The sequence below is a fragment of the Podarcis filfolensis genome, assembly GCF_964270895.1.
Source record: "Podarcis filfolensis genome assembly, chromosome: 6".
Lineage (NCBI taxonomy): Eukaryota > Metazoa > Chordata > Lepidosauria > Squamata > Lacertidae > Podarcis > Podarcis filfolensis.
The window spans coordinates 66076542-66099913 of NC_139609.1; the positions used below are offsets into that span (position 1 = coordinate 66076542).

Here is a 23372-nt window from a genome sequence, read left to right on the forward strand (position 1 = left end):
GTATTTAAAGTTGTGTTGTTTGTATTAAAATTGTACTTTGTTATAACGGATATATGTCGTTCATTTGCTTTCTATTATTTTTTGGTAAGTCAGAATCCAATATATTCTGTATTCCATTTGTAGCCTATGATGTTTGTATGGACATACACTTATTAATAAGACTAACACATAGCAATTTAGGAATTAATACTGTTATTCAGTTGTATTGTTATTATAATGTTTGTAACTTATAATTATGCATATTTATTGTTAAATAATCAGACATTAAATGTTGTATTTCCAGAACCTGTAAAACCTGTTCCTGAGCTAGAAATGGAGGTGAGTTAAATACACTGTTGCACGCCACCCATATCTCTGAGTGGTGCAAGATTCCAGGGGTTCCAGGTGCTCACCCAGGGTCAGAGTTTCCATTTTGAAATGAGACACAGCAGAGACTGTGGTGTCTTTAGGATATATGGTTTATTTACACATATATACAACCTAAGCCTATGATGGAGGGGTTCATAGCATCAACACCCTAAGAGGCTCTTGTTTCTCCCATAGCTGCAGCCTTGGATTCAAACAGAAATCAAACATTGTGTTCTGACCCTCTCTACAACTTGTTGCCTTTACCAGCCTGCAACATTATTTCCTCTAGGTTACATCATAGCCAACTCTCAACTCTGGCCTTTTGTCTTATAGCTGACTCTGAGTTGAGGAAGGGCCCCACCCATTTGCTTTCTGGCACAGAGCCCCCTCTGCTTAGATTTTAAAATGATCCATTACCTTTCCTTTGTTCTCTTAACGGCCCATCTCTCAGGCGATCTTCTGACCACCGGAAGCTGGGTCCAGGGATTAAAAATCTGGCATTCAGTTTAACCCCCCCCCCAAGACTTGATTAAATTCTAACACCTTCCTTTAGGGGAGCCCGGCACACTCAAACTCATAACACTACATTTTGTGTAGTGTACAATAAAAATAATCTATTATTAGCATTATCTGAATGTGTTTGGATCACATTAGTTTCAGTTCTCAACTTTCCACCTATATTCTTTCACCATGCTGACACCTAGTCTCTCAATTTAGGAATATACAGGCACTGTTGAAAGAAACTGATTTTATAGATCCATTTCAATCGGGGTTTAGGTCCAGTTCTGGCACAGAAACTGCCTTGGTTATCCTGTATGATGACTTCTGTTGGGTGAGAGAGACAGGGGAAATGTGTCCTTGTTAATTCTCATTGAACTTTCCATGGCTTTTGATACCATTGACTATGGTATCCTTCTGGAGTGGCTGTCCAGGTTAGGAGTGGGTGGTACTGCTTTGCAGTGGTTCTGGTCCTACTTAGATGTACATTTCCAAAGGATGATGCTTTGGGAGTGCTTTTCAGTCCCATGGAACCTCAGGGTTAAATTTTATCCTCTATGTTGTTTAACTAACTATGTTGTTTAGCATGTTATCTAAACATGCTAAAAACATTCCTGTTCACAGAGGCCTTTGCTGGTTCTTGATACCAACTAATTGTCATAACTTTTTAGTTCATTTTGTTTTAACTTGACTTATTTTTATCATTGTTGTATTTTTAAGGGACTTTATTCTAAACTGACTTAAGATGTTTTCATAAAAGGCAATATAGAAATGTTTTAAGTAAATAGAATTTCAGTCACTGTCACATTACTAAATTGTATATTTCATACTGTCCTTGGTGCACACAACGAACAGGTTTTTTAATGGCTAATGTGGGTATCAAAATTTAAATGAAAAGGCATTTCATTAAAAACCTTTAAATTAAACATTACATAATAAATTATTAAACCTGCCTTTATAGAACATAGAGACAATGAATGAGCTTTATTCAAGGCTTTACAAAGAAGCTGAAAAGATCAAGAGATGGAAAGTCACTACAGAATATGAATTAAAGGAAAAGGAAAGAAAATTGCAAGAAAACAGAAAGATTATAGAAGCACTACGTAAAGCTATTCAAGAGTTACAGGCTAGTGTTTATAACATTTTTAAATATATAATTATAAGATAAGAATAAAATGCTTTAAAAAAATTAGGGCACAGTCCATCCCAGCATGGGTGCAATGCCTGCACATGGAGGGATTGTCATAGCCTACTACACTCTCCAGCCTCAAGCTGGTGCAGGGATCAGACCCTATTGTCCTGCCCACTAGTCTGCTGTGGCTGCTGTGAATGGCCAGGCTGTAAATGTGATTTTGGCTCCACCATTCTGCAAAGCCCTGCGGGGGGGGGGGGGGTTAGGATCGCAAATGTGTGCTGACATTGTCCAGCCCTCCTCTCTTCTTCCCCAATCCCTGTCATGAGGGAAAGGTGTTGTACATGATTTTGCAGGAAGAAGAAGTTGAGTCCATTTGTACAGTATCATGTTGTATATATTATTGAGGATGACCTACTTGCTTACAGATTACTTCTTGCTTGGGTATTAAATAAAGACTGGTAAAATTAAAACATGTACTGTACAGGTTACGTATGTAAATCATGGGATCTTGCTGGAATTTTGTGACTTTCAAGCTTACTTTCATTTCAAGCTTTTAAAATGCACATGTAGTTTGTGATGTAATAAATGCAACAATACCCAAGTCTAATAAATATGTATTTTGGGAAACTGACATTTCCCCCTTTGATAGTGATAATTATTAGTTCATCCAGACAAAAGCATGCTTTTTATATCTTTGTTTTATAAATTTAGTTTGAAAATGAAAAACTAAGCTTAAAACTGGAAGATGTAATACATGAAAATAAAGATCTTCTAAAAGAGTAAGTAATATTAGGATAATAATTTTGTAATCATTTGTTTATGCTATAGTATGAGGCAATTAATTACCCCTTCTAATTACACTCATTGTCATGAGAGATCTGTAAGATAAACCTTTATCTTTTATAAAAGGAGAACTATTCCTATCTAGGACTCACAAGTTTTTCAGGTTGTTCTTCTGTCCTTGGTACCACACTGGCTCATAAAGTCACAAAAAGTAATCAAAACCTGCATGTTTTTGCCATACTTTGTTTGCTCTTTTTTTTAAACTATTGTTCTGTGTCTTCTTTAGTGTGTTTTAAAAAACACCACTTTTCACAGCTGCATTTCTGTGTGCTCCACCCCTCCTTATTTCTTCCCTTCCTGATTGTTTTCAGGTGGAGAGGGCTTTTCTCCTTGGCAATCAGTGACTTTTGGCTTGAAACCTTGGGCAAGGTTTCTAAGAAGCTCAGTGTGCTGCAGTGCTAGATATCATTGGAGTATTACAACTCCTCTCGTACTTTGTCCGTAACAGTGGTGATGGGAGAGTGGCAGGCAACATAGCTGGTGTGACTTCAGTGGTCCTGCTGAATATGTCCAATAATAGTTCCACAATGGCTTATGCAGTTCCCCCATCCAATTTGACCATGGCAGCAGCCATTTCTCAGCACAGTTGTGGGGTGGACTGTGGCAAAACCAGCTGCTGTTGATCAGTGGAAAGCCTGATATATGGTGGAGCTTGTTCAACCACATACTGGCCAGACTCAATGGCTGTCTCCCTGCCACCTGACTGTATGTGACAGGTGTGCAGTGGAGGTGCTTCTGGAGGTAGAGAGGCCTGCTCAAATGCAAGTACAAAGAGCTTCTGTTGTGGCTTTCTGTTCTTCAAGTGAAGAATTTTATGAGTTTCAATCATCTCATGTAAATTAATTGCCTTTTGCTGTGTCAGACCCATCTATTACTGTGTTTCCTTTTGATTAGTTTGTCCCTTTGCCATAAGGGCAGCCTTTGCAACTGACAGATTCCATGTTGCATCAAATTACAGATGCCTTACTAGGAGATATTTCTTAGCACTTTATAAGTCTTAATGTGGTTTCTAGGCGGGACATGGGTGGCACTATGGTGTAAACCACTGAGCCTCTTGGGCTTGCTGATCAGAAGGTCAGCAGTTTGAATCTGTGCGACAGGGTGAGCTCCTGCTGCTCTGTCCCAGCTACTGCTAACCTAGCAGTTTGAAAGCACACCAGTGCAAGTAGATAAATAGGTCCCGCTGTGGCGGAAGGTAAATGGCATTTATGTGCGCTCTGGTTTCTGTCACAGTGTTCCATTGCACCAGATGCGGTTCAGTCATGCTGGCCACATGAGCTGGAAAGCTGTCTGGACAAATGCCAGCTCCCTTGGCCTGAAGCGAGATGAACGCCACATCAAATTCTCCTTTCTATATATTATATTTTTCCTTGCCACTTTCCCTTGTTCAAGCAAAGTGCTGGCTTTATTTATAAAGACAGTGCTGCATATGCATTGAACTCAGTGTTATATAAATTACATGGAGACAGTGTTTCGTAGCACAATTTGAACCCTTGTCCTAGTTGCTAGGGCACCACTGGTTTCTCTAGGCAAGCAACCCATCTGTATCCTCATGACAGCTTGTGCATAAGGAAATGTTGTGGTTTCTTTGTAGCTGTTTGTCTGTTGGGTGTGTCTACTGGGTGACATCTTGGTTTTTTTTTTACTATTTCCCCCCTCCCCATATTTGCCTGGGTGATACAGATTTCACAGGATTTCAAATTTTCATTACTTTTTTCTGTAAAGCATAATGGACACAAATAATACTAGGGATATAATGCTGATGTAACTGTTTTTCTCCCCAGAAACAGTGCTACAAGACATTTGTGCAATTTGCTCAAAGAAAAGTGCATGCAATTGATGGAGAAGTCTAACAAATGTAAATATCTCTTTAAAAGTGTTTGCATTCCCCCCACCCCCGCAAAGATTCTCATAGACTGTTTATAACATCCTTTCCCATGTTAGCCTTACACTGGGAACTGCTTTGCTAGTCAGTTCTGCAGGAAAAGCAACAGCTTATAGTCTTACAAACAGGAGTTCAAGGTGCTGATTTTTAAACTCCAGATGTTTCTTTGCATCCTTAAAAACAAGTAGGAGAGCATTATTTTGTTGGGATGAACTGAAGAGCAATTCCATATGATGGGAGTACTAGAAAGGCATTCTGAGTTGTGACTCCTTAGTTGCAAAACATCTTGTCTCTAAAGACTCACTAGAGTTCAGGAATTTTAGTAGAATAACAGGTCATTGCTATTCTTATTACTTTATCTCTGATTTTTTTTTTACATGTTAAAATAAATATTTAATCTTTTATATTGTTAATTTTGTTTTAGATGAACATGAACAAGAGGAAACCAGACAGATGTATGTGGATCTTAATAATAACACGGAGGTAAAAAAGACACATACTTTATAGTAGCATTATATATACGCACACAGCACCCTGGTGTCCTCTGTGATGGTGCACACCTGCTTTCAGTTCCTTTTTGCTCCAAACTCTTGCCTCTCATAGTTTCATTTTCCTTTGAAAAAATGAAATATAGAAAAAACACCTTTTAAAAAGGAGAGGTGTGAGCTGTGGTTAACCCAGGATTCAGCTGATAGCATCCTTCAAGGATTTGGTCTTCGGTTTACAGATGTTATATTGCCTGCGATCCTACAAGTATCAGCACTGTTTTTTAATATTTATGTGCAGTTGCTGAGAGCAGTTTTCCATAGGTTTGGAATTACTTATTATCAATAAGGTAATGATGTGCAATTGTTTATTTCATTAACTCAGGGATGAATTAAATATTAGATAGTAGACAGATCTGGGAATCTTGGTCTCCACTAACCATTTAAAAGGTGGTTAGAGTGCATGATCTGTGAGAGGTGGCAAGTGGTGGTGGTGGGGAGAGCACTTACCCCTTATTCTTTGCGTCACTTGTTATTCCCTTCTCCTCCCTTACATTTTCCTCCAGCTAGGGTAGATGTATGTTTGCTGTGTTTGGCAGAAAAGCAGATGGGGAGTGGGTTATTCCCTCCTCACTCATCTGTTGCCTCTCCCCTTGAAAACCACACTATCCACCTACCTTTTTAAAGATGATCCAGCAATGCTTTTAATTAGTAGGTACTCTTTAATGTCTTAAGAAAAAATATTTATAACAAGGGATTGTTCTAACCGTTGAGTGAATGACTATTGGTGTTAGGGGCTCCATCGGGGTGGGGGGCTTTGACCCCCCCAATTTTCAAAGAGGGGGCTGGGCCCCCTCAAAATTCTGTAGCATTTGGATGTGCAGTGGCTACCACTGCTAACACAAGGCCCACCAGGCTGCCGGCGCAATGCCTCCCAAGCCGCTGCTAATGCCATAAGGACTGCTGGGCTACTAACAGACCTGCTAGGACACCAAAACCAATGCGGAAGTGCAGCTGCAGTGGTTTGCGGTGGCTCCTCCTGCTGCTGCTGCAGAGGGGAAGCAGCCCCTGGGCCATGGCAGCAGCAGCAGGAGGAGCTGCTAGCGCTGCTGGCCATGGAAAACAAGCTGCTGTGGAACGCCTGGACATGACATCATGATGTTACATGCAATGCAACCCCCCCATTTCCTACCCAATTGGTGTGAATTTTAAATATATATATATATTCACTGGCATTATAGGAAGTTTGTTGTTACTAATTGTTTATTTACATCTGTTAGAGAATGATACATGCCTTTGAGGAACTTCGTGTACAAGCAGAAAACTCCAGATTGGAAATGGTTTTTAAATGTGAGAATCTTTTTAAAATTTATGGCATATGTGTAATTATTTGAGAGAAGAAGTGGTTACTGATGGGAGAAGCCTGGGATACGGGTAGAGCTTGGATGAAATCAGCAGTAGCTAGTAAGGTAGCACGGGTGGGACACAGTTGCTGTCCTGGCTTCCCAACATGGAAAAAGCAAGGAGAGCACACCAGCTAGATTCATGCTGCAACTCATTCTGGGTCATGCACGTGGTGCTAAACTATAATTTAGCATAGGGGTGAGAAACCTCAGGCATTGTAGCCAAATGGTAGTAGTTCATATCTCTCTATCTGACCCTTGGTTGACCCACATCCCTCCTGAGCCACACCCACTCTCCCACTGATCCTGCTTTATACCCTCCTTGAGTGTTTTGAGCCTAGCTGACCTCTGATAATACCTCTTGATTCGAAGATAGAGAGGGATGAGTGAATCTGTGTAGAAACAGCCTACTGTACAAAGCAAAATAAATAAATAAATAAATAAATAAATAAATAAATAAATAAATAAATATCATTTATTGATCTGTCTACTTTTGCTTCTGGCCCATCAGCCACTGGTATGTGATTCCTGAAAAGCTGCCATGAGTGAATGTAGCTTTGAAGCTGAAACAGGTTCTCCATAATTGGTTTAGCAGGATGCGTGAACATGCACATTGTCATATGAATGAGTGATATCTATAAATGTGTGAATCATCTTCCTCTTTTAGTATGTTTATTGTCATGTAGTTACTAAAAATATCCATGATTTTTATTTTGGAAGTAAAAGAAGAAGCAGAAAAAATAGGACAACTTGAAAAAGTCCACAAAAGAGAGATGGATGCAATGGAAAAACAGGTGTGTTTTATTGTTACTGAGATTAATAACATTATGTTAGTTATTAACAAGACCCCACATGAACCAACCAGGACTCTACGTTCATAATCCAAGGCCCTTTTTCATGTGCATCCTCAGAGGGAGGGTGTCAGCACAAGAAAGGGCCTTCTTAGTGGTGGCTTCCCACTTACTGAATGCTTTTGTGGGGAGGCACACCTGGTGCCATCATTATCTACCTTTAGGTGCCAGGCCAGAACATTTCTTATTTTGCTAGGCTGTTGGCTTTTAATTAGCTGTGGCCTCAGACAGTTGGTGGGATGTCTTAATTCTGCCTTTTTATAAGTATGAATGTGTTTGTTAGTCACATGAGTTACTTTTTGTAAAAAATGTAACTAATAAGTAAAAATAAAAAGTGGAACATGCAGCAAAATCTTGCAGTTTCACATCTGGTGCAGTTTTATACCTGGTTTTACATCTCTCTCCCCCCCTTCAGCATTCCTCAGTCTTCATTGAGCTACAGTGGTACCTCAGGTTAAGAACTTAATTCGTTCCGGAGGTCTGTTCTTAACCTGAAGCACCACTTTAGCTAATGGGGCCTCCTGCTGCTGCTGCTGCGCTGCTGCTGCACGATTTCTGTTCTCATCCTGAAGCAAAGTTCTTGCGTATGTAACCCGAAGTGTATGTAACCACTGTATTTGGGGGTTCTTCTATTCTAACACTGTGACCATGCGACATTCTTGAATATGTACATACTCACTCACTCACTCACTCACTCACGCAGAGGCATATAGCTCAACCTCCTCAGCTGATCCATGTAGATCAACTGATGGAGGGGGTTTAAATGCCCTCCTCCATCAAATGATCAATCTGAGAACCAGGAATGGCCAACTTGTATCTGCTTCAGGGTGCTGGACTTCACCCACCTCAGTGCTGTCTACTTTATATTTTCCTCTTTTTGCCAGTCGGTGGGGTCTTGGGAGCCAGATTAGATCTCTGAATGGGGTGTTAGCCATCACTGGTTTAAACTAACCACAGATCCCAGTTCAGATGACACAACACTGTGGTTAATTATTGATAAAGGCATGTAAAATTTTGCATGGTGGAAAAAGTGTATAGAGAGACATTTTTCGGACTTCCGGGGTGACGCCATCGGTAATGGCGGACTCCCTCTGAATTGGAGGGACCAGCTCCGCATGAAACGGGTCTTTTCCGCTGCGGCGAAGCGGGGACCCTTCTGGAAATCACAGGCGGATGAAGCCTGTGACCGTGGGACTCAGCGGGCACCCTTAGCGCCCCCCCAACCCGCAAAGGAACCCACTAACGGGCTCCGAAGCGACGAGGGGGAAGTGGCGCGGTGCTGTGAGTCAATTGCTTTTTCTGCGGAGCGAAGCCGTATAGCCGTTACCGGAGAGCGCTGCCTTTTTCCTGGGACAATTTGGCATCTAAAATAACCACCCGTGAGTACTGAAACATTGAATAATTGGACTTGAATTAAGAACTGGCGAAATAGAAAGGAATTTGGACTTAAAATTTACCCTAATTTGGTACTGAAATGGGAAGGTCTAAACAGGAAGTCAGCCTTCCATTTCCTTGTAGCCAGAACAAAGCAAAGACAACGTAAACTAGAGCTTTGAAAATAACTTTTAAAGGATTGGCTTTCATCATTTAAAATTGCTGAACCCCCCTTCGGCAGCAGGAGAAGAAGGGGGATCTTTTTTGGGCTGTTAAACCTGCAGAAGTGAGTTTAAAGCAAAGTAATTTTCCATCGTCCTGATCCTGGAGCGGGGTGTCAGAATTGACGTTTGAAGCTCATTGACCAGAAACAAATGTTTCTGACAGATAGTTAAGAGAAGAGAATCATAGTGATCCCATTGTTTCCTTTCGCATTTTAAAAGAACAAATATGGACAAAATATCCTAAAAAAGAAACTTTGTTGCTATTGTTATCAAAAGAAAGAACAACTAGAAGCTTTCCCCCTAGAGGGGGACTGTGAAATTGTAACTAATTCCTGGGAGCTTGCAGCTGTCTCAGATTACAACCGTGGGAAAGGATTTGTGACCTTGCAGGACAATGTTTTCAGAAGCACTGCTGGGTGCTTTCTGCAAAATAAATGCCCTATTGGATCAGTTAAGCCAGAAGACGGATTTAATGAATAATGCGGCCAGAACCCTTGAACAGGTAGTGGGAAATTATATGGAGCCCACTCAGGAACTAAAACAGGAGTGTGCCATGACAGAACAACTGAAAGAAGAGGATGTTGCTGAATCTTGGGCGCCAGAGATGGAGGGAGCAGCGGCCCAGCAGGAACATAAATTTTTGGAGTTGACAAATGAACTTGGAAAAAACCAGACTTGGAAAAATAAAGTTTGGTTAGGTTTGGAAATGGGGGGCTGGATAGACCTCCCTTTACAGGGAGATTTGGACTTTTCGAGTCTGGCAATGGGCCGTCAGATGTCTGGAGCTGTGGGGGCTCTCAATTTTGGAGGGAGTCTGGAACATGTTTTTAAATACCATATGGAGTCCAGTCTGGTCTATGGAAAAGGGGCTGATTTGTTGAAAAGGGTCCAAAACATTACTAAGCTGGAGTTCCCGCGAATGAAAGGAAAATATGAAGAAGAGCTGCGGAAGGGACATGGAAGAGACTTGAGGGCCTCGGATATAAGATTACCAGGTTAATGTGCTAGATTAATAGGTTAAAAAGGACTGACAAAGCCCGGGACCAGGAGGAAGGGACGCTGGATGAAGATTGGATTGTTTTTTTTCTTTTTTTATATAATTAGGATTGTTTTATAAAATTAATGAATGTTAGAAAAATGTTGAAATGAAATTACTTGGCTCTTGTAAAAATGTCTAAAGAATTAGGTAAGAATGTTATGGTTAGGAGAAGTTGGTTAAAATAAGATTTAAGCTTTAAACTTTAAGGTTTCTATATGAGAAGATGAAAATAGATTAAGGTAATGTAATGACAGAATATTATGAATTAAGGAAAGGATTTGCTGCGATTATTATTAATCAGGATACAAGAAAAGGGAGGAGGAGGAGGTCAAAGAAAGAAGGTATTGAAAATGGGGAATCTGAGAATGATGGTTTTATTTTTTCTTTTTCATTTTCTGTCTTGTTTTTTCTTTGTGTGTGTGTAATTTTTTTTTCTAAAAAAAAAACTTTTTTCCAATAAATATCATTTAAAAAAAAAAAAGAGAGACATTTTTCTACAACTCTCATAACACTAGGATCTGGAGTCATTCAATGAATGTTAGAAGATTCAGAACAGCAAAAGGATGGACTTCTTCACATAGTACATAGTTAAACTATGGAATGCACTGGCACAAGATTTAATAATGACCACCAGCTTGGATGACTTTATAAAAGGATTAGACCAATGCATGGAGGAAAAGGCTATCAGTGATTGTTAGTCATGGTGGCTGTGTAATGCCTTGAATCTGAACTGCAGCTAATTTTAACTATGGTTAGTTGCAACAAACTGATTTCAGACTATAATTTATGAGACTAGCTTGCTTCAAGTAATCACGATTAACATTAAACACAGCTTAGAGTTTGAAATAAATGCTAAATTGTGATTAATCTAAAACAGAAGTGGAAGCTTCTGATCTCTTCATGGCTGCGCAGGAGGAGGAGCATGCAAGCCCAATATGAAATTCATAATTCTAAACCATGATTTAGTCTATTGTCTGAATGCAGCAATGTAAGATTATGTTGTAGGATGATCTTTCTCATATCTCCTGTAACTGATAATGGTTTCTATATCTAAAAAGGCAAATATTAAACCATGTGCATAACACAGAAATGTGAAGCTGAAATGGCAAGCATGGCTATTTATGTGCATAAATTATTCTTTTTATTAGGTGTCAGACTTGGCAGTGCAAAATGGTGAAAAAGATAATAAAATGAAACACATAAACCTACAGTTACAAGAATCAAGAGAGTTTATTGCTGAGTTAAAAGAAATAAAAAGTAAGCATTTTTATGATTTTATTCCAAATAGCATTATTAGAAGTAGTGGTACAGCATACTGAACCAACTGGTTGCCCTCAGATTTTTTTTAAAAAAGATTTTATTTATAAACACTAATAACAAACAAAAAATTGCAAATGTTGTAAACTGATGATTATACAAATAACTACCATCTTTGATATACCAGTGGTATTGATACAGAGATTGTTTAAGCTACCCAAATTTCTCTCATTGATGCTGACAGACAAATTTGTGCATTGGGACCTGTAGTATTTGCAAATGAAATGAAATGGCTATTGTCCACATGTTCTTACCAGAGTATGATTTGCAAGTTCTTTAAATCTTTCCATTTTTGTGTCCTTGAAATAATAGCTGCAGCTAGCATCCATGTTACTAAATCCTTCAGTTATTTATTATTTATTTAATTTCATAAAATGTATATACCACTTGATTGGAGAAAACCTCAAAGTAGTTTACAAAAAGTTATAAAGTACCCACATGTCCATCCCAAAATTCAACAAAGCAAGTTCAGGAGACATATCAGTTTTACAGATTTTAGACATTTATTTATGGATAAAACTTAGAGATCCTTGGGTTTCCCACCAGAAATGGTAGAAGGTACCTTTACCACCACCTCCATGGCAACAATTTGTTGTGATGTCAATTGGTAAAACCTCACTGGCATGCAGTGCCACCTATGGGTGACTTTTAATGTACACTCCCTTACATATGCTCACACTGACCTATACTGTACAGTCTAGATCAGAGCAGTCCAACCTCATAGACCAAGTGGGCTGCAAAAGACTTTGACACAGAACCCACAGGCCACACACTGAATTAAATTTCCATATCACTAAGTAAAGTTTTTGCAATATTGTTAATACTATTTAATAAACACAATGAATATATTCAAATTAATAGCTTTATTTTTTATTAAACAAATCTAACACACAAAGTCAGGTTGAGTCCCTGACAGATAGATAGACACAAAGCATGGATATGCCGAAGGATCTGGGATTGGAGTGTGTGTGCCTGTGACCCCTGAAATCCTGCCCAGGGAAGGTCCGAGCACATGGAATGCGAGTCAAAGCGATTTCAAACAGGAGCTGAGTTTGCTCTTCCTGCCAGGCAGGTTTTTTCACACAACTGAGATCTACTCACTATGATTGCCCCAAACCTCAGAAATGTCTGAAAATGTGTTGTCTTTTACTTTTAAATTTAGAACAACATGATGAAGCGTTAAAAAAAGCACAGACTAAACAAAATGACTTATTGACTGAACTGGAAGAAACTAAAAGTTCTTTGCAAAAGGCAGAGGTATGGACTTGCAATATTTTTTGTACAATAATACAGAACAGAAGTGAAAATTTTCTGAATTGTATCTTAATTTCAATATATTCTTTATTCTGTTTAGAATACTTGTAAGGGTTTAGAAACTGAGTTGCAAACTGCAATAAAAACATTAATTCAAGTAACTGAACAAAAGGAAGAAACAATAGAAGAATTTAAAGAATTTAAAAGAACAAGTGCATCAGTTATTGATGATCTCCAGGCCAAAGTTTCCAGTTTGAAGGAACTGCTAGAAAAAGAAGAAATGAGGTAAAAATGACCTTACATGCATACATAAGAAAGAATAGCACTATTGGTGATAACAGGGTTTCACAGAATGACAAGAACATTGAGAATCTGTCACTTAATTACAAGCTTTGCCCAAGTCTTTACACATGAAACCCTCTTTGAAAAGGAGTATTTGTTCAGGTATATAGTCAGGACAAAATAAATACTCCCCATTCCCAAATAGCTTTCAGATATGATTATTTGTTCTCTAAGGGTTACGTAGAAACAGTATCCCCACAGTTTGTGTTTCTTCTTTAAATAGCAACCATGCATGGGAAGTGGGGATCACAGTCCATGGACCATGGAACATGGGAGGGGAAACCTAGCAGTTTCCCTCATAAGGGTGAATAATAGCTTTGGTGTGAATGAGGCGGGTTTTCAAAAAAAAATTAGGGTAGTTTGCTTGGGGTAATATGCACTGGAAAATTTGCTAATGCCCTAGACCAGTGGGTCCCAATTGGTGGTCTATGGACCTCAGGGGGTCCATAGCAACATGCACATAAAACTACCATAGAAATATCAAAATTTTCAAAAGTAGGGGCTTAAGTCCACAGTACTTAGCTAATTGGGAACCACTGCCCTAGACTCATAGAGAGTGATCTAATTTAGCATATTTATTTTACTTCTGTTTAGTAAACAAAGTTAAAAAAAGATTAACTGCCAAGTTGGCCTAATATATCCGCTCATTGTTACTCATGACTTTACAAAACTGAAAAAATTGCTGTTTTTGATTTTTTTTGTGGGGGATTGTTCTTAGGACAATTTCATGAAGCAAAAGGTTAACCCCCTCTCTCCATGCATTGTGGTACTCATCCTGATCAGCTCCCACTATATCATCTGTTTAAAAACAAACCCAGAATGGGATCAGGGGGAGGAAGTGTGCATGGAACACCCATTTGTATATAACTTGTATACATGTAGTATGTATTATAGTTGAGGATATGGAAATGGAAAAATATGATATTTGACTGGATTTAACGTATTACTTTAGAACACGGTTTCCCAATCGTGGGTCTGCAGCTGTTGTTTAACTACAGCTTCCATCATCCCTAGCTAGCAGGACCAGTGATCATGGTTACTGTAGTCCAAAAACACCTGGACACCCAAGTTTGGGAAACGCTGCTTTATGGCCAAAGCACATTGTGCTGGGAGATCCATGACTAACTTCCAATTGTTTTTTATTTTTTTAAAACTAAATGTGGTAAGAGTGGGGGACCTGCTAATTTGATCAAGGAAGTGATGCAGTGACTGGAACCAGTTAACCTTTGCAACTCCATTTATCCAGTTTAATTTGCTTCAAGATGTTATTTTCTCTGTGTACAAGTGTAGAAGTAAGTGCCTGTAGAATCTGACAAGGGTCCTTTAAATCAGCACACCCAGCTCTCCAAGAGGTCAAGGCCAACTGCAGAATAAGCTTTGTTTGCCTACACAAGTCTTCACAAAATCTCAGCTCTTTGTTGTAAAGCTCAGTCAGCAGGGTTACTGGGAACTGCCCAGGGTCCTCACCTTTTCTGGAGCCATTTCTTGTGTCAAAGTCCCAAGTCCCAAAACCAAAAACTTCACACATAGTATTACTATTTAAGGAATTCCAATGATATCTTTTGTTTTTATAAAATTATTTAAAAGATCCTTCCTTTTCTGTTTGTTTGTTGACCAAGAGAAAGGAAAGATGGGGCAAAGTCAGCTGAGGATCGGAAAGAAAAGTTAGGTCTGTTACTCAACCTGCCACTCAGGTTTAATGCATCTTTACAGCCATGTTCCTATAGACATTTCTGTCAGTGTTTGAAAAAGAAAAGGTTCTGACCTCCTTTTTACTCCTTTGCCTAGTCCTCGTACCTTAGTTGGCACAAAAGAGTCTTTGAGAAAGAGTATTCTTGCAGAATATTGCTGCTTTTATTCTTAAAAAGTCTTCTTCTCCAACCACAACCGACAGCTTTTACACACACCAAACGCAACCAGCTTTCTACCATCCAACCAACCCACACCAAACACTAACATTGACCACTCTATATATACAGGTACAATTAGGTGAAAGGTTGCATAAGTCATTGTAGGCCACTGCCTCATGCTTACTTACGGTAGTTCTTCTAGCATTAAAGAAACAGCAGCCAATTTTTAGCTGTGACAATTTCTACCATTAATAGGCATTTCAAGCTGTAAATATATGTGTCTTAACAGTTATACAAATATGTTTCTCTCCCAAGTTCATCGCTATATGATTTGCAGATTTAATCAATTTTTCATTTCTTATTAAATCATACGCTGAATGTTTTCAATGAATTTAATAGACAGAAGGAACTCAGGGATGATTCAGATATATTGGTTTTGGAACTCCAAAAGAAATCAGCTGAATTAGGTATGTTGAGGAATAGAGGTACTGTGGTTTTTTTTAACTAATTATTATTATTAGCAGTGATAATTCTATTATATGAATATTCATCTAAGTCCTGTGTTCAGTATGGAAATTCAGTAGTGTAGCAGTTATTGTTTCCTTTGTTAGGCAAGAAAGAAAGAGCCAGTTGTTTAGAACCAACAATGATGGTTCTCAAATTTTTTTCTGCTAATCCTTCTCTTTCTCTTAGGTAGGAAGTTTTAATATTCTCTCTTTTCAATACACAGTGATTTCTTTCCAGGGAAATCGAGTAATTCTATCTTTCATTTTTGAGTATCGGTGGCTCTGTGTTGGGGCCAAACATGATGCTAAATGCAGCATTGGTAACCACATTGGTTGGGGTCGGAGGGGAGTAAATAGATGGTTCTGGGAAACTGATTTTTGCCTTGATTTCAGCATGCAGGGAGGGGAGGTTTAATTCTTTCCTCCCCCACCATGCCTCATTGAAAAATCCACTCACACACTTCCTATTAGCTCTAGGAGGGAAGTCTTTGTTAGAGAATTTTATCTGCTAGGACTGGAAGCAGGAGAGAGATAGGGCACAGAATCACAGACTTGTAGAGTTGGAAGGGACCACAAGTGTCTTTTAGTCCAACCCCCTGCAATGCAGGAATCTTTCACCCAATGTGGGGCTAGAACCCATGAGCCTGAGATTAAGAGTCTCATGCTGTAACAACATCTCAGCACATTGTGGTCCTGATGAAAACTGGCCCTCAGAGGGGCCTAATACAGCTGAACTTCAGACTTGGATAGTCTGAGGCACAAACAAAATTGATGGAGTGGGGAATGAGGCCCTAAAATTTGGTGTCTATACCCTCTTTGTGCAGATTGATATCATCTTTATTTTGCAGGTAGATTTAGATTCATGTTAGCAGATATATGTTATGTACTGAAGTTCTCACCCTGGGCCAGCAGGGGGATACTGTAGATAGTTTTCACTCAGGTCCACATATGCAAATAAGGAATTGAAAGTGACTCTCAGTGATTGGATAGTTACAGAAAGTTGTTACTGTTGCGTTGTAGTTGAGCTCTACAGTGGTACCTCAGGTTACATACGCTTCAGGTTACATACACTTCAGGTTACAGACTCCGCTAACCCAGAAATAGTGCTTCAGGTTAAGAACTTTGCTTCAGGATGAGAACAGAAATTGTGCTCCGGCGGCAGCAGGAGGCCCCATTAGCTAAAGTCATGCTTCAGGTTAAGAACAGTTTCAGGTTAAGTACGGACCTCCAGAACGAATTAAGTACTTAACCTGAGGTACCACTGTATATAAGAAGGTTGGCTGAACTCTTCAGCTCAGTTCTGTTCTGGCCTGTGAATAAACAAGAGCTGTCTGAAGAATTGCTGTGTCACCTGATATGTTCACCCACAACTTAACAATATGGATCTGTTTTTATGTCCCTGTGTTTTTATGTTTGTACATATTTTATGGGCTAATAGCCGTAAATAAAATAAAATAAATAAAATAAATAAAATAAAAGATCAAAGTAAATATCAGGTGTTGTGTTTGTTTTAAAAAATTCAACTGTATAATGTCAGTCTGTAAACTTGATTTGGAGCCATTTTTGCCCCCCTGCAGATCCTGACTCATTGGTGCTTGTACTTTTATTTTTGGGTGTACATTTAAAACATTTTAAAAATACAAAGGGTGCTCTTAAAGGGTCTGCTCCACCTATCATTGGCTATTGCTCAATACTTACTATTTTATTTATATAAAAGCATTTCTAAACTACTTAATACTTAAAATGTGTGAGCAGTTTACAAAAATGCAACATTAAAACAGTATAATAAAATAGATACAGATATGTACACACAGTAAAAAAATATCAGGCACAGATCAAGAAGGCACATGATCAAGAGTATAGTTGACTGTACTCTTTCCACAGCATCTGTTCTATTAACAAACTGATCCCACAACACATTTGAGATAACTTCAGTAAATTGTTGAGTTGAACTTAAAAGCAAATAATATATGCTACTTCTCAACAAAAAATGCATTATTTTGTATTATTTGCATTTATATTTGTTGCAGAAACGATGGTCAAACTGAAAAATGATAAAGAAAAACAACTTGAAGAAATGGAAATAGCCTTGGTAAGGGACCTCTTATTTACACCACTTCACCAGTTAGTCTTATTAAAAGTTTCATTTCCTTCATTATACTGTGGATTAATTCTTCAAACCTCTACCAATTTATTTTAATTACCAAAATACACAAGAACCATTCATACACATAGTAAAGCATACTTGTCCTATGTTCAACTCTCCATTGATTGTGATCCAAGTATATATTGCCTACAATTTTATAATCTCAGGCCATTATCCAAGTTCACAATCATCATTTTCTTTGTTTTAAACATAATTGGTATTTAAAATATATTATTACTATATGGTTTTAAAATATCTGTATTATTTAGGAAAGTTCAATCAAAGTTCAAAAAGATTTGAAGAACCAGTTGGAGTATGCACAGTCAGAAAAAAATCAATTAATAAAGGAAAAGGAATCTAGAACTGCTGATGACTCTACTATTCAGGTTAGCTTGTTTAATTTTCTTTGTTGTTGTTTTGTGCAGCAAACCCACTTAACAAAAAATCAGACAAAAGGAAAGTGATGGGAAATGCATGAGAAAGTGTGGGATAATGATCAATTGATGGGGAGTCATATAACCTCAGTTATGACTGAAGTTGCTAGATCATGTGACCACTTTGAAAGGGGTTTGGAATAGGTGTTACGGTAAGTGTCTTCATGCCCTGCCATATCCTGGAATGCCCCTTTTTGTGGAACTACACCACAACTGAGCTGTGGTGAAGAACTTATGCTGGTGTATCTCTGGCTCAGCCAGGGTAAGGGACTCATGCTGACATAGCTTGGCTGAACCAAGAAAGCTCCAGACCCTCTTTCATCCTGATATGTTTGGGATTTGAATTGCACTGTTTCGCTGGATCATGCTCTGAGCATAAAACTCATACAGAGCACCATGGGGCTTGCAGAGCCCTGTTTCCTGTTCTTAGCATGTGCACACATGGTACTGGCCAGGGCAACCCAGAGAGTGGGAGATCTGTGTGCTCAATCTAACTCACTGTCAAGTTACTTGAGCTCCAAACTACCCGTATCTTGACCATGTACAGAGGGAGAAATGAATGGAGATGTGGGGTGCATGAACTAGTGCTACTCAAGGATTTCATTCCATCCACATTTTAAGCAGATATCCTTCAGTTTTCACACTTTTCTAAACTGCCCTGTCTGCTGTGGGAAAACTTCAACTAATATAACACAACCTGTTTCATTGAAGTTGTTGGACACAGTAGGTGTAAAGTGCAAATTCTTTTATACTTTTTTTATCTGCAGAAAAAAATGTATGACTTGGAAATGGAGTTATCTAGAGCATTTGAAAATAAACAAAATTGCTTAGCGCAGCTTACAGCAGTGACAGCAGAGCTCGAAAAAGAAAAGTATGTTCTTATTATACATAAAAACTAGCAAAATGTTGCTTATGAAAGGCTATTTCATTTCATGTTTTGTTTTTAGTGAAGTATGACTTTTAATACCCTAACAAAAATTGTTTTATTTTTATTATTACTATTTATTATTTAAGTTTGTCACATAATAAAAAAGTTCCCTTGGCAACTTGCACAGTTTAAAAAAACCCCATCACATTTGACCATGTAAACTCAAAATACCATCTCATACATATGTACAGAAGCTGCAATAAGCATGATAATCATATCCCCTTAGAATTTTGGGAGAAGAGGTACATTTAAACATAGCTCTGAAAGGATGTTAATGTTGGTGCCTGGTGGACCTTGTTGGGTAAAGCATTCCATAGACATGGACCACATCCAAAAAGGCCCCTTCCCTTGTCACCACCCTCTGAACTTTTTTCAGAGGTGGCACACGGAGAAGGACTCAGGTGATGAACACAGGGTCCTAATATATTCATGTTGCAGTCAGTGAAGATGTGCCAGAGCTGGTATTACAGTATATGCTTATTCTGCATTGTTCCTGTTAACTCTCTTGCTGCTGCATTCTGCATCAGCTGTGGTTTCCAAGTTCATAGAATCATAGAATCATAGAGTTGGAAGAGACCACAAGGGCCATCGAGTCCAACCCCCTGCCAAGCAGGAAACACCATCAGAGCACTCCTGACATATGGTTGTCAAGCCTCTGCTTAAAGACCTCCAAAGAAGGAGACTCCACCACACTCCTTGGCAGCAAATTCCACTGTCGAACAGCTCTTACTGTCAGGAAGTTCTTCCTAATGTTTAGGTGGAATCTTCTTTCTTGTAGTTTGGAACCATTGTTCCGTGTCTGTTTAAATGCATCCCCACATATTTATATATATATAAAGTTGTCTTTAAATGCAGCCCCACATATAGTGCAATGCACTAATTTAATCTATAGGTCACTTGACCCGAGATTACTGAAGCCAGGTATCCTATCCAGATAGGAACTTAGCTGGGCTACCAGGCAAAGATGGTAGAAAGTCACTGAAGTGTGCCTCCATTGACAGTAGTAGATCCAGGAGCTCTGTCCCCAAGCAGACAATTTTGCAGATACAAAACCTACATTGACTTCACTACACATTAAATTTCTTATATACATTCCAGCTCACATTAATACTATTTTTATTTATATACAAATGATGTCTAAATAAAAATAAAATGTTCACATTATTCTATCTGATGCAAGCTAAAAACAGACAGTAGGACACAATCCAGCCTACTGATTTCACTGAATAGTAGCATTGTATTAACCTCTCTCTATGAAACTATTTAACTGTAGGTGGTGTCTGATGAAGCGCTTTTGCTAACACAGGAGTGGGATGGGGTGGGGGGGAGAGAGGAGAGGCAGAAGTTCCATTGCACAAGTGGAAATCATTGAACTAGTAGAAGCACTTTGTTGGATACCACCCAATGTATGGATTGTGTCTATAATCACACACTTGAGAAGTAAATCTAAAATCATTATTTCTAATATTTCTTTATTATTCTAATAGATTAAAGAATGAGCAACTAAGCCTGGATTTGAGTAGACTTTTATTGGACAAAGAATGCATTGTAACAGAGAAAAATAATATAGTTATTGATTTTAAAAAGCTTCAAGGAGATCTTAAGGCAGGTTTACCTTTTTTTCATTGTAATAATGAAATATGGTTATGATTTATTTTTATATTGTTTAATGCCAAAATTGACTTATTTTTTATATTTTATAAGCTGCTTATGATTCCACAAATGTTAAAATGTAGACATCCATAATTAAAATAATTATAGTAACACCATTAAACAATATTGCAGTTAACTGAGTTCCATTTGTTGACAGTTTTACCTGGCAATGTAGGAGACGTTGGTATTTCACTAATGTGATTCAGAGTTGTTTAGGACTTTATATGTAAGTATCAAGAAAAGAAAGATTTGGATGGCTAACAGCTAGCCAGAACAGAGATGGATGGCCAAGAGGCAGCCAGAGCACATCCCTTAGGCCTGCTGTGATATGTGCCCAGCAAGGGACACAACACACCACACTGGGCCCACCCCAATGGCTTCAAATAGTTGTTAAATAACATTAGGCATGCAACAGTGCCTTTTGGCACCCTGTTACTGAGTTGCCAGGGTATAGGCACATAGCCCCTGTGCTATCATCGGAGACTGGCTATGCAAGAAGGAATGGAGTTATGTGGAACAATGCTCCTAACCACCAATTCACAAATACTCTTCAGGAGGATACCATGATCAGTGATACTAAAAGTTGCTGGGAGATCCAGCAGAAGCAATATGGTTGCACTGTGTCTGTCCCTCCTCTGGAGATTGTCATTTGTCCAGGTGACCAAGGCTAATTCTCTGCCAACCAGGCCTAAACCCAGATTGCAATGGTCCATATAATCCATTTCTTCCAAAAAAGGTCTGTAGTTGAACTGGCACCACCCTCTTGAGCATCCCCCCCCCCCCGGTATGAGCAACTGGGCAGTAGTTATCAAGTACCTCAGGGTCCACGAAAGTTTTTTCCAGGAGTGAACACACCATTGCCTCCTTCAAGGTGGTGAGGACTGCCCAACACAAGAATGCTTTAACCACCCACTGAATCCACCTTGTCTCACTCACCAAATTTTCACGAACAAGCCAGGATGGGCAAGCACTGAAACAGTAAGAAATGGGATGGAAGGACAAAATTACATTGTCCACATCAGGCCTCAATAACTGGAAATGATATATCAAATGATATATATTCTATATATAGAATTGAATAAAATAGCCTACTGGATTCCTCACCAGAGACTATATTATCACTGGCATCAAGATCAGCATGAAGATGATAGATTTTGGCCTCAAAGTGCCTAGCAAAATGACCACAGCAAAGGCTTTGACTGTTTCAGTGTCCTATTAACAGCGACAGGTGATACCAACTTTTTTACCACACAAAAGAGCTCTGTTGAGTGACTACTTGAGGACATGGAGGCATCAATGGTTCTTTTTTGCTGACAACTGCTACATGGTAGAGGCGGTTATTTGCTCTAACCAGAGTTTTATTGGCTTCACACTGAATCTTACATCACTTACTCTCTAGCCCTCATCCAACCTGTTTCATTGCTCATCAACCAGAGGAAAACCAAGGAGCACAATGAGCTACCCAATGTTGGAGTGGGGTAGTCCAGAACTATCATGCCTATAGCCCTCCTCATCTCACTGTACCAAAATGATGCAAGGATTTTCACAGGATCATCAAATGTTGTTACTGGAATATTTATCAGATTCCACAAATCTCCAGGGATGAACCATCCAAATAAACCTCCTACCTCTACATAAAGGGCTGGTGTCCTAAGTCCAAACTTTATCAGATAGAGGTCTAGTCATAACAAATGGGTCAGCTCTATTCTTCCACTATCCAAACTATTCTTAACTTGCCCTGAAGTAAATAGTATACCAAGCATGTACTGTGTATTGGCCCAAGACAACTTGAAACAGCTCCATAGATGTCATGGAGGCCTTGAAGCATTGAGCTGGTCCAAGCTAAGCAACCTCGGTGTGAATGTTGAAGTCATCCAGAACCACTGTCTGCACCACGGTTGAGACTACTTCTGCCAGCTCAATCAGGGATAACAACACAAACAACGTAACAGGCTGTATGTAACTATATAAATTATTTTTCAAGTGTGATTCAACATATCATATCAAAATATATGGTTCTATAGACATCTCATTATGCTCGTTTATATAATCCAGAGTATGCACAGCTGATGAAGCCCGGTTAGGTGAAACAAGGAATTATCCTGGAATCCTTGTCTTATTTTCTGTATGTGCCATTCTTCTAAGTTCTTTGTCTGATACCTGCATACAAGGAAAGCTAGAATTCTTAAAAGCATTTTCACGTGGAACACTACAAGATTGATATAAGAATTCCACACCGTGGATATTGCTAATATAAGAACTGAATAGATTGTATTTCCTGGTCAATCTGCTGGTCTTTAATTTCTCACAATATGTTTCGTTTATATGATAAGTTGTTCTATAGAACCACATATTTTGATATGATATGTTGAATCGCACTTGAAAATTTTTTTATATAGTTACATACAGTCTGTTATATTCTTTGTATTGTTATCAGTTTTGCATATACATGACAAAGGGTTGGGTAGTGTTTTGAATGAGCTCAATCAGGGAGGCAGTAGGTACACCATCTGCAACCCCAGTCCTGTTGACCTAACAACAGGTAGTATCCCTCAGGAGGCACTGCAAGGCAAACAGGGTTTTCTAAGCAGAAGAGATGGACCACAGAAACTCTCAACCCCTAGTCCTTCAGCCTTGGTTGGTGCTGTACTGAATACCTAGAGGTGTGTGTGTCAGGGTGGGAATAACTTTGTCAAATCTACTCCACCCAGCTTACCAACCAGGTCTTGCTTATACGAGCAAATTCAGCTCTCTCATCCATAATTAAATTATAGATGAGGATGGACTTATTATGTACCTGGCATTGAATAACAGTTCCACCAATCACCAAATCACCAGTTACTTGGCTGCAAGGTAT

The 23372-nt window shown here is 38.9% G+C and overlaps 1 protein-coding gene across 9 annotated transcripts in view; it reads left to right on the forward strand.

The window, feature by feature from the left end:
- Positions 1-23372, forward strand: part of SYCP1 (synaptonemal complex protein 1) — a 43586-nt gene that overhangs the window by 3576 nt on the left and 16638 nt on the right. For all 9 annotated transcript variants that reach the window (XM_083617353.1, XM_083617354.1, XM_083617358.1 and 6 more), the window contains exons 4-18: positions 284-318; positions 1808-1972; positions 2693-2760; positions 4609-4682; positions 5134-5192; positions 6475-6544; positions 7318-7391; positions 11234-11342; positions 12565-12659; positions 12757-12941; positions 15248-15315; positions 17385-17446; positions 17770-17886; positions 18702-18805; positions 20350-20467. In XM_083617353.1, coding sequence (XP_083473479.1) covers positions 284-318; positions 1808-1972; positions 2693-2760; positions 4609-4682; positions 5134-5192; positions 6475-6544; positions 7318-7391; positions 11234-11342; positions 12565-12659; positions 12757-12941; positions 15248-15315; positions 17385-17446; positions 17770-17886; positions 18702-18805; positions 20350-20467 — 1403 coding nt within the window. The remainder of the gene's footprint in view (positions 1-283; positions 319-1807; positions 1973-2692; positions 2761-4608; positions 4683-5133; positions 5193-6474; positions 6545-7317; positions 7392-11233; positions 11343-12564; positions 12660-12756; positions 12942-15247; positions 15316-17384; positions 17447-17769; positions 17887-18701; positions 18806-20349; positions 20468-23372) is intronic.